We start from the raw sequence: 16,793 nt of genomic DNA, 5'->3' as shown, positions 1-16,793 counted from the left end.
AATAACTGGCAATGATTGTGGCTGGCTTTCAATTATAGAGCCAATAGTTGTCTTCTTAGCGTTTTTAAGTAGAGAGAGAATTGAGTAGTGCTTTGTCAGTGTGCTTTCTGGGTGGGAGTCGTGTAGGAATAATGACACATCTTCACTTATCTCTTAGACACTACAAGAAGCGGTGCCAAGGACGCATGCGGAAACATGTGGGGGATCTCTGCCTTCAGGCAGGGATGCTGCAGGACTCTCTGGTGCATTACCACATGTCGGTGGAACTTCTTCGCTCAGTGAATGACTTTCTGTGGCTTGGAGGTGAGAGTATCTGAGGAAGATGATCTAATATATAATTGTATCAACTGTTATTTGAAATGTGAGGAAACAGAATAAAAAAAATCGCTAACAAGAAAGGATGAGGGAGGAAAATCAGCCAAACTGTGCTGGTCACCATGAGGAGTTGTCTGGAGTGACTGCCCTGCCATCTGCACATCACTTCCTTGCCCACCCTGCACAGCAGGCCTCTGTTCTTCCTTCCTCCTATGTTCTTAGCACATCTTGCCCTCTGCTATAATGCCATTCCCCAGGGTCTTCACCGCTCATACTCATTCTTCAAAACTTCTTTCATAAATCAAATGTTGAATGGAAAAACAAAATGTAGCTGGGCTCGGTGGCTCAGCCTGTAATCCCGCGCCTTTGGGAGGCTGAGGTGAGTGGCTTGCCTGAGCCCGCAGGTTTGAGACCTGCCTGGGCAACTTGGCGAGACCTCATCTCTACAATAAATCAAAAATTAGCTGGGTGTGGTAGCGCGTGCCTGTAGTACCAGCTACTTGGAAGGCTGAGGTGGAAGGATTGCCGGAGCCCAGCAGGTCGAGGCTGCGGTGACCGGGAGTGGCCACTGCCCTCCAGTCTGGGCGACAAAGTGAGACCCCCAACTCAAAACAAAACAAAACAAAACAAAATGTGGTATATACATACAGGGAAATATTATTCAGCCTTAAAAATGAATGAAATACTGATACCATTGCAGCATGGATGAAGCTTGACAACTAAGTGAAAGAAGCCAGACACAAAAGGCCACCTGTTGTATGATTCTGTTTATATGACGTGTGCAGGATAGGCAAATCTGTAGAAGTAGAAAGCGGATTTGCTGGTAGCCAGGGGCTGGGAAGAAGGGGAGTGGAAGTGACTGTTCATGGACATAAAGTTTCTTTTTGGGGTGATGAAAGCATTCCGGAATCAGATAGTGTTGATGGTTGCACAACTGTGAAGACATTAAAAACTGCTGAATTATACACTTAAAGTGGTGGAATTGTATGGTATGTGAATTATATGTCAATTTTAAAAACTAAAAGAAAAACAAGAAGAAAACCTACTTTCAAAGAACAGCCCCTTTTCTGATCCCTTTAGGCAGCCAGGCAGAGTTAGAACTCTCTGCTTCAGAGCTGACCCTTTGTGTTGGAATTGTGTGTTTATGTGTTTTTTTTCTTCAACAATTGTGTCTCTTGAGGGTGGGACTGGGAGACATGAACTGCATTTTTCTCATCTGGGTGTGCCTATCATGCTGCAGATATTTAAATACTTGTTGAATGAATGTTGTATAAGGTCTAAAATATGGTTCTTTTTTTGAAGTTGACAGCCTAGTGAGGGGGGCCTGTCAGCCAGTTATGTATGCTTTGGTGGTATTACTTTTACATATTTTTAATCCGGGGCATGTCCTGCTACACATTTCTGTAGCTCTAAAACCTGGCACAGAGCCTGCTAGACAATAATAAATAACTAATGTTGTATGAAAAAAAATGCTGGTCATGTGAATGAATGAATGAGGTGGCTGGCTTGTTGTACACATATACTTAGATGTTATGATAATATAAGGGCCGGGTGCAGTGTATCACGCCTGTAATCCCAGCCCTTTGGGAGGCTGAGGTGGGAGGATTGCTTGAGACTAGGAGTTCAATTTTAGCCTGGACAACATAGTGAAATCTCATCTCTACAAAAAAAAAAAAAAAATTACTGTGCATGGTGGTTTATGCCTGTAGTCTAGCTACTCAGTAGGCTGAGATAGGAGGATCACCTGAGCCCCAGGTTGAGGCTGCAGTGAGCCGTGATTATGCCACTAGACTCCTGCCTGGGTGACAGAGTGAGGCCCTGACTTAAAAAAAAAAAAAATTATTAGAAAAAAAAGATAACACAAGTCAGAATGAAGTAAATTCTGTAATAGAAGTTTTTTTTTTTTTTTTGAGTTGGAGTCTCACTCAGTCCCCCAGACTGGAGTGCAGTGGCCACTCCCGGCCACCACAGCCTCGACCTGCTGGGCTCCAGCGATCCTTCTGCCTCAGCCTTCCAAGTAGCTGGAACTACAGGTGCATGCTACCACGCCTGGCTAATTTTTTGATTTTTTGTAAAGATGAAGTCTCGCCAAGCTGCCCAGGTGGGTCTCGAACCCGCGGGCTCAGGCAATTCACTCACCTCAGCCTCCCAAAGCACGAGATTACAGGCTGAGCCACTGAGCCTGGCCTTGTAATAGAAGTTTAACAGAGTGCTATAGAATACATCAAATATAATAAATACTTAAAATAGACTTAAATTTTATAATTTGCCTTTTTGAAGAGGATAGAAAAATGTGGGGAAAGAAAGAGTGAGAACTAGGAAAATAGATGGAAAAGCAAAGAGAAACAGATAAAACATTAAGAAGGATGAGAAAGACAGAATGTTGAGTTTTACTTGATTTTCTTGAAAGGACTGTCTTTGTAAGTACTTTGTATTGACTGGTAGAATATATCTACTCTCAGTGTGCTGTAAGACTAGGGCCTGTGCAGTAGACTCTTAGCCAGAAAGACTAGTACTGCTCATGTGCCTCCCTCAGACAGTGCTGGACTGATTCAGAAGGGCTCCTACAGTATGCACAGAGAGGAACACTGCTGTGTGCTGCTGGCCTCTTCCACTTCAGTCTCTCAGAGGTAGACAGTGGAGTTGTCCAGAGACTGCATGATGCTTGATGTGGCAGCAGACTGAATGCAGAAGCAAATAGACAAAGTAAAAAGCAGCTGACTTGTGTTAAATCAGAGGTTAAAGAAATTTGTAAAAATGTAAAACAAAGCCATTCTTCCAGTATTTTATTTTTGTTATGGAAAACAGTTGTCTTCTGTAAAAATATTAACACATGATAGGCTTATTGTCATTTTTTTTTTTTTTTTGAGTAAAATTCTTACTCTGTTGCCCAGGCTGTCACCAAGTTGCCCATGCTGTCACCAAGTTGCCCAGGCTGGAGTGCAGTGGCACGTTCACAGTTACTGCAGCCTCGGCCTGCTGGGCTCAGGTGATCCTTCTGCCTCAGCCTTTCAAGTAGTTGGAACCACAGGTGTTCGCCACCACACCTGGCTAATTTTTTGATTTATTGTAGAGATGCAGTCTTGCCAAGTTACCCAGGCTGGTCTTGAACCCCTGAATTCAGGCACTCCCCTTGCCTCTGCCTCCCTAAGTGCTGGGATTACAGGTGTGAGCCTTCATACCCGTCCATTATAATATTTTAAAAGGAATTAATACATAAATATTTAGAGTCTTCTCTCAGTTTTATTTTCCAACATGGTAAATATCTATAGGTATAACCCACATTAAAAAAAAAAAAGCTCTGTGTGGTTCTTAGTAATTTGTAAGAGAGTCAAGGAGTTTTGAGACCAAAAGTTTAAGAACTGCTGAATTAAAGAATAAAGATGATAAAGATGAATACTGCAGTACAACTTATAAGGCGTGTGGCAGAGGTTGAGAGTATTAGACTGTAACTGCTGATGAGAGAGGAACCAGATGTGCAGCAAGAAGGTATGGCTGCTCTTTAGGATGGGACAGATCTACAGCCCCACAAGGAACAGTGCATTTGGGGTGTGTGGTATGGAAAGGCATTCTGGCCCTGCTTTAGTGGTATTACTTTTATATCTTTTTAATCCGTGGCATTTCCTGCTACACATCTCTAGCTACAGAACCTGCCACAGAGTCTGCCAGAAAATATATATAAAAAAGCTGGTCGGGCTGGACTCAGTGGGCCTGTAATCTGAGCACTTTGGGAGGCCAAGGTGAGTGGACTGCCTGAGCTCACGGGTTTGAGACCAACCCGGACAACTTGGTGACACCTTGTCTCTACAATAAATAAAAAATTAGCTGGGCATGGTGGCGAATGCCTGTGGTTCCAGCTACTTGAAAGGCTGAAGCAGAAGTATCACCTGAGCCCAGCAGGTTGAGGCTGCAGTAACCGTGAGCATGCCATTGCACTCCAGTCTGGGCAACAGAGTAAGACTTTTACTCCAAAAAATAAAAAAAATAAAAAAAGACAATAAGCCTGTCATATGTTAACAATTTTTTTTTTTGAGTTGAAGTCTCACTCCATCGCCCAGACTGGAGTGCAGGGGCATGCTCCTGGCCACCACAACCTCGACCTGCTGGGCGCTGGTGATCCTTCCGCCTCAACCTTTAAGTAGCCAGAACTACAGGTGCATGCTACCACACCCAGCTAATTTTTGATTTATTGTAGAGATGAGGTCTGACCAAGTGACCCGGGCAGGTCTTGAACCCACGGGCTCAGGCAATCCACTCACCTCAGCCTCCCAAAGCACTGGGATTACAGGCTGAGCCACCGAGCCCGGCCATGTGTTAACATTTTTACGGAAGACAACTGTTTTCTATAACAAAAATAAAATACTGGAAGAATGGCATTGTTTTACATTTTTACAGATTTCTTTAACTTCTGATTTAACACAAGTCAGCTGCTTTTTATTTTGTCTATTTGCTTCTACATTCAGTCTGCTACTTGGAAGGCTGAGGTGGAAAGATCGCCAGAGCCTGGCAGGTCAATGATGGGGTGGCTGTGAGTGTGCCACTGCACTCCAGCCTAGTGACAGAGTGAGACTCCAACTCAAAAAAAAAAAAAAAATGCTGGTCGGCTGAGCATAGTGACTCAGGCCTGTAATCCCAGAACTTTGGGAGGCAGAGGTGAGAGGATTGTATGAGTAAAGGGGTTTGAGACCAGCCTGGGCAGCTTGGCGAGACCTTGTTTCTACAATAAATAAAAAAATTAGCTGGGCATGATGGTCCATGCCTGTGGTTCCAGCTACTTGGAAGGCTGAAGTGGAAGGATCACCTGAGCCTAGCAGGTCAAGGGTGTGGTGGCCATGAGCATGCCATTGTACTCTAGCCTGGGTGACAGAGTGAGACTCCAATTAAAAAAAAAAAATTGCTGGTTATTTGAATGAATGAATGAATGAGGAGCCTAGCCTGTTGAACATGTACACTCAGCCCTGCAGTGAAGCCTTGAGCATGATGAGAGTGTTCTGTGTTGCCAGCCTTGACATGGACATGGGAAAGATAGGTGGTAAGTTCCTATTTGCAAATAAAACTAGTGAACTTTAGGTTTGATCTTTGTTTTGAGGAAAAATTTGCATTTCCAAATAATCCAACAGTTTAAATCATTCTTAGCCACTGTAATTTGAACTAATGATGGGCCACTAACTTTACTAATTAATCTTTTTTTTTTAATGCCCAGCCGCCCTTGAGGGGCTGTGTTCAGCTTCCGTCATCTATCACTATCCAGGTGGAACAGGTGGTAAGAGTGGGGCTCGGCGGTTCCAGGGCAGCTCACTTCCTGCCGAAGCAGCCAACAGACACCGGCCAGGTGAGCTCTCCTCTCTTTCCCAGCTTTTGTTTATTTGCAGTCTTAAAAGAAATCAGGAGTAATTTATTATTTTTTTTCTGAGTTAGCTCTGACTAATGTTTAAATAAATTATATAATCAGTTGAGTCAGAAATCTTGCACGAGATGTTTCTTCTGATTTTATTAAATATTTATTAATCTTATTGAATACCATTAATGGGCTATAATGATTGGTTGATTTCTAGAATACTTGCATACAATTTCATGGTAGAATGGACTTGAGTTTCTGTGCCTGGGTCTTTTTCATAATTTCTAAGTATTAGGTGAGGCTAGCCCCAGAAGTCAATTTTCAACAGCTAACTCGGGGCCTGGGAATCTTTTTCTTATTTTAATGGTTGATGAATTTCTCTTAATGAGTTAAATTTAATTTGCTTATGTTTGTTAGCATAAATGAGGAGTGAAAAAACTTCTTGGCAGGAGCAGACCCACAAATGCTGAAGGAACTTGAACTTTTTGACCCTTTTTTTTTTTGAGTTGGAGTCTCACTGTCGCCCAGACTGGAGTGCAGTGGCCACTCCTGGCCACTGCAGCCTTGACCTGCTGGGCTCCGACGATCCTTCTGCCGCAGCCTTCCAAGTAGCTGGAACTACAGGCGTGCGCTACCCGCCCGGCTGATTTTTTTGATTTATTGTAGAGATGAGGTCTCACCAAGTTGCCCAGGTGGGTCTTGAACCCATGGGCTCAGGCAATCCACTCACCTCAGCCTCCCAAAGGCGCGGGATTACAGGCTGAGCCACTGAGTCCGGCTCCTTATGACCCTTAATGAATGAACTTGCCTTTAATGGTTCAGGATATAGTCATCATGTTGCATAGGTCACAAAGCTAGTAACAAAGACTGTAGAGCTCAAGGTCATACAAAAAGCTGCTAGGAATTTTTTGTCCCATGAGATTTTTAGATATTTTTTTTCTTCCCAAAGAGAACTAAACGTAGCCAATGTGTATTGGATAGGAAAATGCCTTGAATTTCTTTTTTACCTGAATTCTCCCATCATTGGCAAAGAATGTAGAGACTACCTTTCTGAACTGGTTGTTGTAGCCACATAGTCTGAATCCAGGTGCACTCTGTAGATCTGCTTAAATGCACTATAGTAATTCTTGATGTTTTATCATTTTTCAACAGAACATTCCTATTGGTGGTATCTCAGTTATCTTAGAGGAAAGTGAAGAGGTTGGGAGGTGTTATTGAAAATCTCAGAGTGTAAAATGGGCATGTCCTTGCTCCTTTTACCTGTGCTTTGGTCTGACTGGGATGAGCTCTGCTGGTGTTCACCACCTATATTTACTTGTATTCCTTGTGGTTATACTTGCTATCTCTGATATGAGATAACAGTGCTTTTAAGTTTCACTGTTTTCTCTAGTCAGCCACCAAGTGCCAAAATCTCCAACACACTCTGAAAGGTGAAAGCAGTTTTAATATTCTCTTTAAAGAAAGTCTTCTGTGCTCTCTGGGAGAGGTGTTTTTATTTTTTAATTTTTTATAAACAGTGGTTTGAAGAGTTGTAAATGTGATGAGACTGTTCCACCAATGTGATTAGTGAGACTAGAGACTTTTTAGGATAATGTTTCATTTTTTTCCTTTTCCTAAATGTTGGCAAAGAAAATTTAAAGACGTTGAAACAGGAGGGATGAGAGTGGGCAGCCTTGTCTTGCATACGCATGTTTATTGCAGCATTATTCACAATAGCAAAAACATGGAACCAAGCATGCTGCCCATCGAAAATGAACTGGATAAAGAAAATGTGGTACATATACATGGTGGAATATTATGCACAAAGCCACAAAGAAAAGCCAAATTATGGACTTTGCAGCAACTTGGATAGATTTAGAGTCTAAAATATTCAGTGACTTATCACAGAACAAAGATCTGAGAACTACATATACTCACTCATAAGCAGGCCCTGAACATTTGTCATAATACTACAAAAAAGCGATTGGCAGTAGTGGGATGCTGCCGGCAGGGGGTGGGGTGGCGGGGCCGGAGGGGGGGTGGGTGGGCAGAGGCATATAACATCAATAAGGGTACCCAAAGTTTACCTGTATTATGACCACTTATGTACCTAACCCTGAATTGTACCCCACATCTTTAAAATAAAGATAATAATAAAAAACAACAAACAAACAAAAAGGGAGTTGAAACACTGCTCTGTCTACAGTACAGAAATGTCTTTATTTAGATTTGCATAGTATAAAAACTTGGAAACTTTAAACTGTTGAAGACAGTCTGTGTGGAAGAATACCCAGTGACACCCAGATGACAGGAGAAGGGGCAATGACTTTTCCGTTTAGAAGCTTAATAATGATGTGACTACCTTTGAAACAATACAGCATCCAGATCTGTTAACAAGTATGATCTTGTGAACAGATAGGTTGTCTTATCTTGGATATTAATCTCAGCATATTTCCTTTGGTAGTAGCAGCCTCATCTCACATCAGGGATTTATGGCATCTGCTGTCTGGGATGAAGATCAGACAAACTGATTATTTAACCCCCTCCCTTGTGTTTCATGGAGTGAGTGTCTCAGGTCCCTTTTTCTCAGCAAAACAGAAGAAATAAAGATGTCGTTTAATATTAGTGTGACTAACAGCAAGTTGTTTAATTAATCTCTTTGTGCCTCACTTTTCTTATCTGTAAAATGTATAAGATAGTAATAGTCCCTATCTCATAGGGTTGTTGTAAAGATTGAATAAGATACATGTAAAAAGGACCTAGACCACTCCTAGCATCTAGTGTTATTATTATAGATTGTCGAATACTAATATGAATTCAGGAATACTATTAAAAGATTTTAGACATCTTAGATCCAGATTACATCATTTTAAAGCAGTTTCCTTTGAGAAAGGGGAATTTTTTTCCCCTCTTAAAAAGTATTAAAAAGCAATTCTGTAGTCCATACCTCTTTTTGCTTTCTTTTTGTTTTAATTTTTTTTAAACTTTACTTTCACAGTATACAAAGGTTGGTGCCATTAAATCTTTATTTTGGAGACTTGTACATGAACCTGTAAGTCTGTAATAATGGTTAAAACTTAGTTTATTTAAAAATTAATGGGACATTCTGCATTCAACCCAATGGAAAATGCTTATTGTTGCTTTGTAAATGTTACCCCGTCATCTAGGCTGGAGTGCAGTAGCACGCTCACAGCCACCCCAGCATTGGCCTGCTGGGCTCAGGCTATCCTTCTGCCTCAGTCTTCCAAGTACTTGGAACTACAGGCATGTGCTACCACACCTGGCTAATTTTTGATACATTGTAGAGATGGGATCTCACCAAGTTGTCCTGGCTGGTCTCAAACCTGTAGGCTCAGGCATTCCACTTGCCTCGGCCTCCCAAAGTGCTGGAATTACAAGCTGAGCCACCGAGCCTGGCCACAAATGTTTTATTCTTATCTAAAAAGGTAATATTTTTATTTTCTTAACTCTATAACAACTTAAAACAACCTATTAAAAATGACTACAATGCAAAAAAGAAGCGACTTTAAACATCCAACCATGGCTAGGTACGGAGGCTCACGTCTGTAATCCCAGCACTTTGGGAGGCAAAGGCAAGAGTATTGCCTGAGTCCAGTGGTTCACGACCAGCCTGGGCAATTTGGCGAGACCTCGTCTCTACAATAAATCAAAAAATTAGCTGGGCATGGTGGTGCGCACCTGTAGCTGCAGCTACTTGGAAAGCTGAGGCAAAAGGATCACCTGAGCACAGCAGGTCAAGGCTGTGGTGGCTATGAGCATGCCGCTGCACTCCAGCCTGGGTGACAGAGTGAGACTCCAACTCAAAAACAAAACAAAACAAAACAAAACAACCAAATACAAAAAACAGGCTGGGCATGGTGGCTCATGCCTATAATCCCAGCACTTTGGGAGGCTGAGGTGAGAGGATTGCCTGAGCCCATGGGTTCAAGACTAGCTTGGGTAACTGGGCGTGATTTCATCTCTACAATAAATCAAGAAAAATTAACTGGGCGTGGTGGTGTATGCCTGTCGTTCCAGCTGCTTGGAAGTCTGAAGTGGAAGAATCTCCTGTGAGCGTGCCACTGCCCTCTAGCCTGGGTGACAGAGTGAGACTCCTACTCAAAAACAAAACAAAACAAACAACCCCCCCCCCAAACAAACAAAAATCCAATCATTGTTAATGACTTCTTGCTTTTCTCTAGTGATGTTTGTTAAGGGAAAAAGTTAACCAAATTGGTTTTAGATAGTTTTGTGTTGTTTTTTTTTTTTTGAAATGGGAGCCTACAAGGGGGATGGAAAAAACTGGAATTTATTTATCAAAAATTGTGTATTTATTCTTACATGTTTAAACTTCAGTCACCTTCAAGACACTCGTCATTTGATGCAATATACCTGTTGAGACACTTTTTCCTCTGCTCAGAACAGTTTTTGAACTCATCAGTTTTGGTGCCTTTTAGTGATTCTGCCGTTTTATTGTTTCTCCTCTTCTACATTGGCAAAATGTTTCCCTTTGAGGACTTTCTTCATTCAGAGAAATAAAAAAAGTCACTCAGGGTGAGATTGAGTGAATAGAGAGTGTGGGGCATGAGAGTCATGTTATTTTTGGTACCAAACTGCTGAACAGTCAACAAGGTGTGGGCAGGTGCACTTGTAAATCACCTATCGTGAAATGGACAAATAAATGCGTTGAAAGAATCCCCCCTAAAAATTCACTGAAGCCAAGTGCAGCCTCTTACAACGATGCTAGCTGGTGCACTGATGCTGATGGGTTCCTGGAATACTTACCTAGCAGGGAAACCCGTACTTCAAGGGGGCTGCCCACCAAAAAATTTCAGTTTTCTTTGGGTCCACCCTCGTGTGCTATGTTGCTCAGACTGGACTTGAGCTCCTGGGATCCAGCAGTCTTCCTGCCTCAGCCTTCTCTGAGTGGCTGGGACTACAGGCGCACCACTGTGTTCAACTTCAGTGTAGTCTTTAGAGCGGAAGAAAAGATTAAGAGTGAATTTTAGTGAACTTTGAGAGAAAAAGTCTTACTCTTTTCTTTTCTGATGATGAATATATAAGTTCTGTGGGACTTGGGTCTTAACCTTGTTTTTTGTGGCTGAAATATATTTCCTCATATTTAAAATTAGTAAAATGTGATTTACTTTGTATGGTTATGAGAGTTAGATACCATGTATATAAAGCACCTAGGAGGTGCTCAATAAAAATTAGTGGTGGATCAAAGCTGGGCACAGTGATGCACACCTGTAGTCCAAGCTATTCGGGAGACTGAGCAAGCAGGATCACTCAGTGATGCACACCTGTAGTCCAAGCTATTCGGGAGACTGAGCAAGCAGGATCACTGGAGCCCTGAACTTCAAGGCCAGCCTGGGCAGCATAGTGAGAGCCAGTCTCTTAAAAAGAAAAAAAGAAATAGCTGTCACAATGACATCAATTGGTTAGAAGCATCGAACCAATTAATCAATTTTGAATAATGAAGATGGTGGTTTATTTCTGATGCATATTCAATATACATATGCATATAATATATATGATTATGAGTTAAAGTGATAAAAGTTTAGTAATTTTTTTAATGAAGTTTTGATGAAATTAGTGTCATTTTATTAAGATAGTGAGGACCATATCTGACCTTTTTTCCCTCTTATCCAAATTCCTAACAGGTTGGGGAGTTACACCTGGTAAGAACTCACCAGGCAGAATTTTATTACCCTATTACCTATATGCTAAAGTTTGTTTTCCACCCTGACTGTGGCATAACATCACATAACAAAGAAAGAAAGAAATCAGAGTATTTTATGGCTCTGCAAAACTGACTCTTAGGGACTCCCAGACTCTGGGAAGCTTGTAAGACATGTATCTATTCTGTCTGTAGGTAGGACTTCATCTACTTATCAACAGATCTGAAGTTTTCCATCCTCTTATCTTAACAACACTGATTTCTAAAATTCCGTAGATAGAAATGACAAATTACCAATCAGAAATCTTTGAATCCACTTTTAACCTGCAAAACCCCCCTTGGAAATATTTCTCCTTCCTGGACCAAGACAGTGAAAATCTCACATGTTTTGACTTATGGTTTTTGTAACTTCTGCCTTCCTAAAATGGTTATAAACAAGCTACCATTCAACTATGAGAATGGGTGTTCCTGGGGTTAAGGTCACTCCTATTGGCTAGAATAAGCCATCTTAGAGTATTTTACAATTTGGCATCTTTTTGTCAACAATAGGGAATACTTAAATTACTTTGTTGAACAATATAAAGATTATTTATACAGTATATATGTATTTATTTATTTTGTTTGGGTCTCACTCTTTTGCCCAGGCTGGAGTGCATTGACACACTCACAGCCACTGCAGCCTCGACCTGCTGGGCTCAGGCGATCCTTCTGCTTCAGCCTTACAAGTAGCTGGAACTACAGGCATGCGCCTCCACACCTGGCTAATTTTTGATTTTTTTTTTTTTTTTTTTTTTTTTGAGTAGGAGTCTTACTCTGTCGCCCAGACCGGAGGGCAGTGTCACGCTCACAGCCACTGCAGCCTTGACCTGCTGGGCTCTGATTATCCACCTCAGATTTCCAAGTAGCTGGAACTTCAGGCATGCACCACCACATCTGGCTAATTTTTCTTGATTTATTGTAGAGATGAGGTCTCACCAAGTTGCCTGAACTGGTCTCGAACCCGTGGGCTCAGGCAATCCTCTCACTTCTGCTTCCCAAAGTGCTGGGATTACAGGCGTGAGCCACCATGGCTGGCTTTTTTTTCTCTTTTCTATCAAGTATGCATTTTTGTATATTAAAATCCATATTGACTTGTAATTATTCACTAAAGCCTTTAAATTACTAAGAACTTTCCATTCAGAAGTTGACCACAGTCATTAAGATTATAAAAATTGGGGCCCAGTGTGGGCATGTGGGGAAAAAAAAGTTTAGAAAAATTGATATTGAGATATTTCCAGGGAATAAGCTTATTTTTTTGTGATTGAAGAATTTTGATTTTTTTCTGTATCTTTAATATGCTAAAAAATTAAAAACATTTATTTGGCATCTTCACTTTTCCTTTATATATATAAAAGGGACATCATTGAACTCATTGACTAGATTATGCCGTTTTAATATTGAAATATTTTTGTATTTCAACAAAATTGTATGATTAATAGTTGTCAACCCTTTGAGAAGTATTTTGCAAGACATGTAGGCTATTTACTGATTGAAAATGGAGGTGTGACTTTTGTAACTATGGGGTTTAGTATAGATCCTTCCGAGTAGCTGGAACTACAGGTGCATGCTACCACACCTGGCTTTTTGATTTATTTATTGTAGGTCTCATCAAGTTGCCCAGGCAGGTCTCAAATCCCTGAGCTCAGGCAATCCTCTCGCCTTGGCTTCCCAAAGTGCTGGGATTACAGGTTTGAGCCACTGTGCCTGGCCTGATCATTTTTTACTATACCAGCAGCGTGTTTTATTCCATCTTTTCAGCACCTTGGAAAGACTTTTCTGGCCATAGGTGGCACTGTTGCACTTTTTTTAAGGTTCTAATTTTCCTGTTTGTAAAATAAAACTTAAACAAGGTTCCTTTAATTTGATTTTATTGTTTAATGCTTCAGACTAGCACCATGTCCATTATTTTTGGATACCTGGAAAAAGTATTCTAGTTATATCTTATTTTTATTCTGTCATCTCAATATGAAAATTTCAGACATGCTGTATGAACAGTGGTGAAATTGGACTTTTCTTCAGTGTTAGAAACCAGTCAGCCATGATTTCATAAAAGAGATAGAAACTGTCATTGGTATACCCAAAGCTCAAAAGAGTGTTGAACTCCCTGTGTACTGAACCCTCTTTTGTATGCTTATTAGTGGGTGATATCTTGGTATCATGGAGAAAGCCTAGTTCAGATGACTGGTGTTTGAATGCAGATATGACCACTTAGCCATGTTAATTGAGTCAGTCTTTATTGTAGAGTTTTTTCCTCATCTGCGAAAAAGGGCTGCTAATTTCTTCTTTGTAGAATTGTTGGAATTAGAGACAGTGTATGCAAAGTGTTTAGGATAGTGGTTATCTCAGAAACATCTCATAACCATTAGCTATTATTTTGTATGGAGCTGTCATTTTATAGTGTTTGGAAATTACTGAGGAATTAAAGTAGGAAAAAATGTTTTTATGAAGAAAGACTCAATTAAGGAATGAGGGAAATATTTGAGGAGGGTCAGTAGTTCCTATACCTATAATTTAGCAGCACTATTGGACGTATCGCTATTATGGAGTTATCTTGAACCTATCATTGACACAGAATTATTTGTGAATAAGTAAGTATATATTGGGGCTTAGAGGAGCCCAATAATAACACTTCCATTTTCTCCAGTTACCAACCGAGAGACAAGAGTATACGGGTAGAGAATAAAAATGTCACCTTCATTACTGATAAAGGCATATTCTTTGTTTCTTTTTTTCCCCCAGTCCCTCCTGTGCTCTAGAGCTATAAAACCACATTCTCCTTGAACTTTAGGGTTGGAGGAAAGTGAGCATTTTCATATTGTATCCCAGTCTAGGAAGACTGACCCAGTCCCAGATAGTCCTGGGCCACAACATCCCTTCGTGTGAGACTTAGGGCATGGTGGGGCAGAGCATCCTGTGTGCTTCCTGAGGGTGGCCAGCACCCAGTGAAAAAAGGAAGGGTTTATGTCCAGCTTGTCTCCCAAACTCACTAATCTCATAATTTGCTGCATTTATGTGGGAGAAGAATAGGGATGGACAAGAGGTCAGCAGTGTTTAGGGAAAAGCGTGTATGTAGTATGGGAACTGGAGGAGTGAGGAGTAAGCATCCCTCTCCCACAGTTTGTTTTATTTTATTTTTTTACTTTATTTGATCATAGAGATGTGGGGTACAAGTCAGGTTTAGATACATAAGTAATCTACATGCAGGTGAAGTCTGAGCCTCCAGCTGGTCCTTACTGCCTCTGATTTAGGACCAGGTACCTTCTGTGTTGTTGTTGTGTGTCGTTCCCCCCCCCACCCCCCACCTCTTCTTCCCTGGCAGTGTCCTGCAACTGCTAATCCCTCCTTTGTGCTATTGTGATTAATGTTCAGGTTCCACTTATGAGTGAGAACATGTCCTCCATAGTTTGAATAGGTCATGCGGACCATCAGAAGGGCGCTCTCCAAGAATTTGTGAAAAGAGAAATAGGATATCCTTTGGGATTTAGACTAGCAAGAAAATACAGAAAGATGATTAGAGCAGAGACATGTAAAATCACCCTAGTAGGTAATATTTACTGAGTACTTAAAATGTGCTACACACTATACTAAGCATGTAAAGTAAGCCAATTTAGCTGGACTCGGTGGCTCAGCCTGTAGTCCCGCGCCTTTGGGAGGCTGAGGTGAGTGGATTGCCTGAGCCCGCAGGTTCGAGACCCGCCTGGGCAGCGAGACCTCATCTCTACAATAAATCAAAAAATCAGCCGGGCGTGGTAGCACATGCCTGTAATTCCGGCTACTTGGAAGGCTGAGGTGGAAGGATCGCCGGAGTCCAGCAGGTCGAGGCTGTGGTGGCCGGAAGCGGCCACTGCACTCCAGTCTGGGTGACAGAGTGAGACTCCAACTCAAAAAAAAAAAAAAAAAAAAAAAAAAAAAAAAATAAAGTAAGCCAATTTAATCCTTTAATTTCACAACGACCCAGTAAAGTAGATGAGGTTATAATCCCAATTTTACAGACGTGGAAACTGAGACAGAGATTAACTAACTTGACTAAGGCTATAGAACTAGTGAATGACAGAGCCGGGATTTATACCCCGGCAGTTGGGGCTGGCTTCAGGTGTTTAGAGGTATTAGCCAATCTATAGTTCTGTATGTACATCTGTGAATCAGTCAGGAGGTTGGCCAGCCTAGAAAGGGTAGGAAAGGTAGTTATGCAAGCATTGGCAGTTGTGTCTTGACCACTATCCACAGAGAGTACATTGTGATTTGCATTCATCATTTGTCTAGGCAGCAGGTGTATCACTGCAACAGAACTTTATTCCATTGAAGTTCATCTAGAAAACCCTCTGAGCAAGAGGGGTTTTCTAGATGAACTTTATTTATGTTTCAACAAAATACAAATATGGAATTCTACTCAGGGAAGGGAGTAATATTCAGTGCTAATCTGAAAACTTTAACAAAACTAAATATAAATAAAAGACATAGGCTCACGAAACTAATCTTACTTAGAACAAGAGGAAATCTGGGCATCTGGCTTAGTCTCTTCATTTTACAAGTAGGGACTTTGTTATTCATGTATCAAGGTCCTGCTATAGAGGTGAAAACTGTCAGGAAAAGACTTAGAAACCAGTGTTTGGTGTAAGAGGGCATCCTCTATAATGTTCACTCGTAAGAAAAGTATAGACTTGGCTTTTGCTTACCTCCTGCCTGTGATCTGGCCACTGAAGAGAAAATGTGCTGATTGTTATACCCTGATTTTTGGGTCTGACTGATAATTTTATGTCTCCTATTACATTACCAAGTTAAACCTTCAGTTTTCCCACATCAGTCTCTTTGGAGTTTGGTTAATGTGAAATCAGTCCACTAGAGCTTGATAATACTGATAACCAAATGATTGATGAGTGTGATGACTCTGAGGCATCAGAAGTTTCAGTCATATCTCCCATACATGGGATAGTGTAACATATTTGCCAGATTTTTCACAGAACAAAACGTTTTTAGGGTTATCTGGAAATTCACGCTTCCTTGAGATTCTGTGCAGCTAAATATCTGCTCAGTGCAGATGTGTCCACTCATTGTCATGGGACTTGGTGTCATGGTTATATGATGGTGGGGCATCCTTTGGCCTCTCTGAGCTTCAATCTCCTCATCTGCAGTGCAGGGTTAGTAATCTCTGTCGACTTTGTGGGGCTTCTCTGAGACATACCCATGTTGTTTGTCAAGCATTGCGCTTGGCATAGAAGGTGGTATTCAATAAGAAAGCACCTGTTTTTTATTTTAATGGTGGCTACACTCTTGCAGTGATTTTTAGTCTGCATTTAAAGACAGATTGCTGCTGGGCTCGGTGGCTCAGCCTGTAATCCCGTGCCTTTGGGAGGCTGAGGTGAGTGGATTGCCTGAGCCCACGGGTTCGAGACCTGCCTGGGCAACTTGGTGAGACCTCATCTCTACAATAAATCAAAAAAT

At 41.3% G+C, this 16,793-nt stretch overlaps 1 protein-coding gene across 1 annotated transcript in view; it reads left to right on the top strand.

Annotated features, from left to right (window-relative positions):
- The window catches only part of TRAPPC9 (trafficking protein particle complex 9), a 586,383-nt gene that overhangs the window by 27,585 nt on the left and 542,005 nt on the right, over positions 1–16,793 (top strand). Inside the window, exons 3-4 of the mRNA XM_021706983.1 lie at positions 158–303; positions 5,519–5,647. Of these exons, the coding sequence (XP_021562658.1) occupies positions 158–303; positions 5,519–5,647 (275 nt within the window). The remainder of the gene's footprint in view (positions 1–157; positions 304–5,518; positions 5,648–16,793) is intronic.

This window comes from Carlito syrichta, unplaced genomic scaffold, assembly GCF_000164805.1.
Source record: "Carlito syrichta isolate Samal-C Ts95f unplaced genomic scaffold, Tarsius_syrichta-2.0.1 Scaffold316275, whole genome shotgun sequence".
Classification (NCBI taxonomy): domain Eukaryota; kingdom Metazoa; phylum Chordata; class Mammalia; order Primates; family Tarsiidae; genus Carlito; species Carlito syrichta.
The sequence above is the reverse complement of the archived record's forward strand: the minus strand, read 5'-3'. Positions and strand labels throughout refer to the sequence as shown.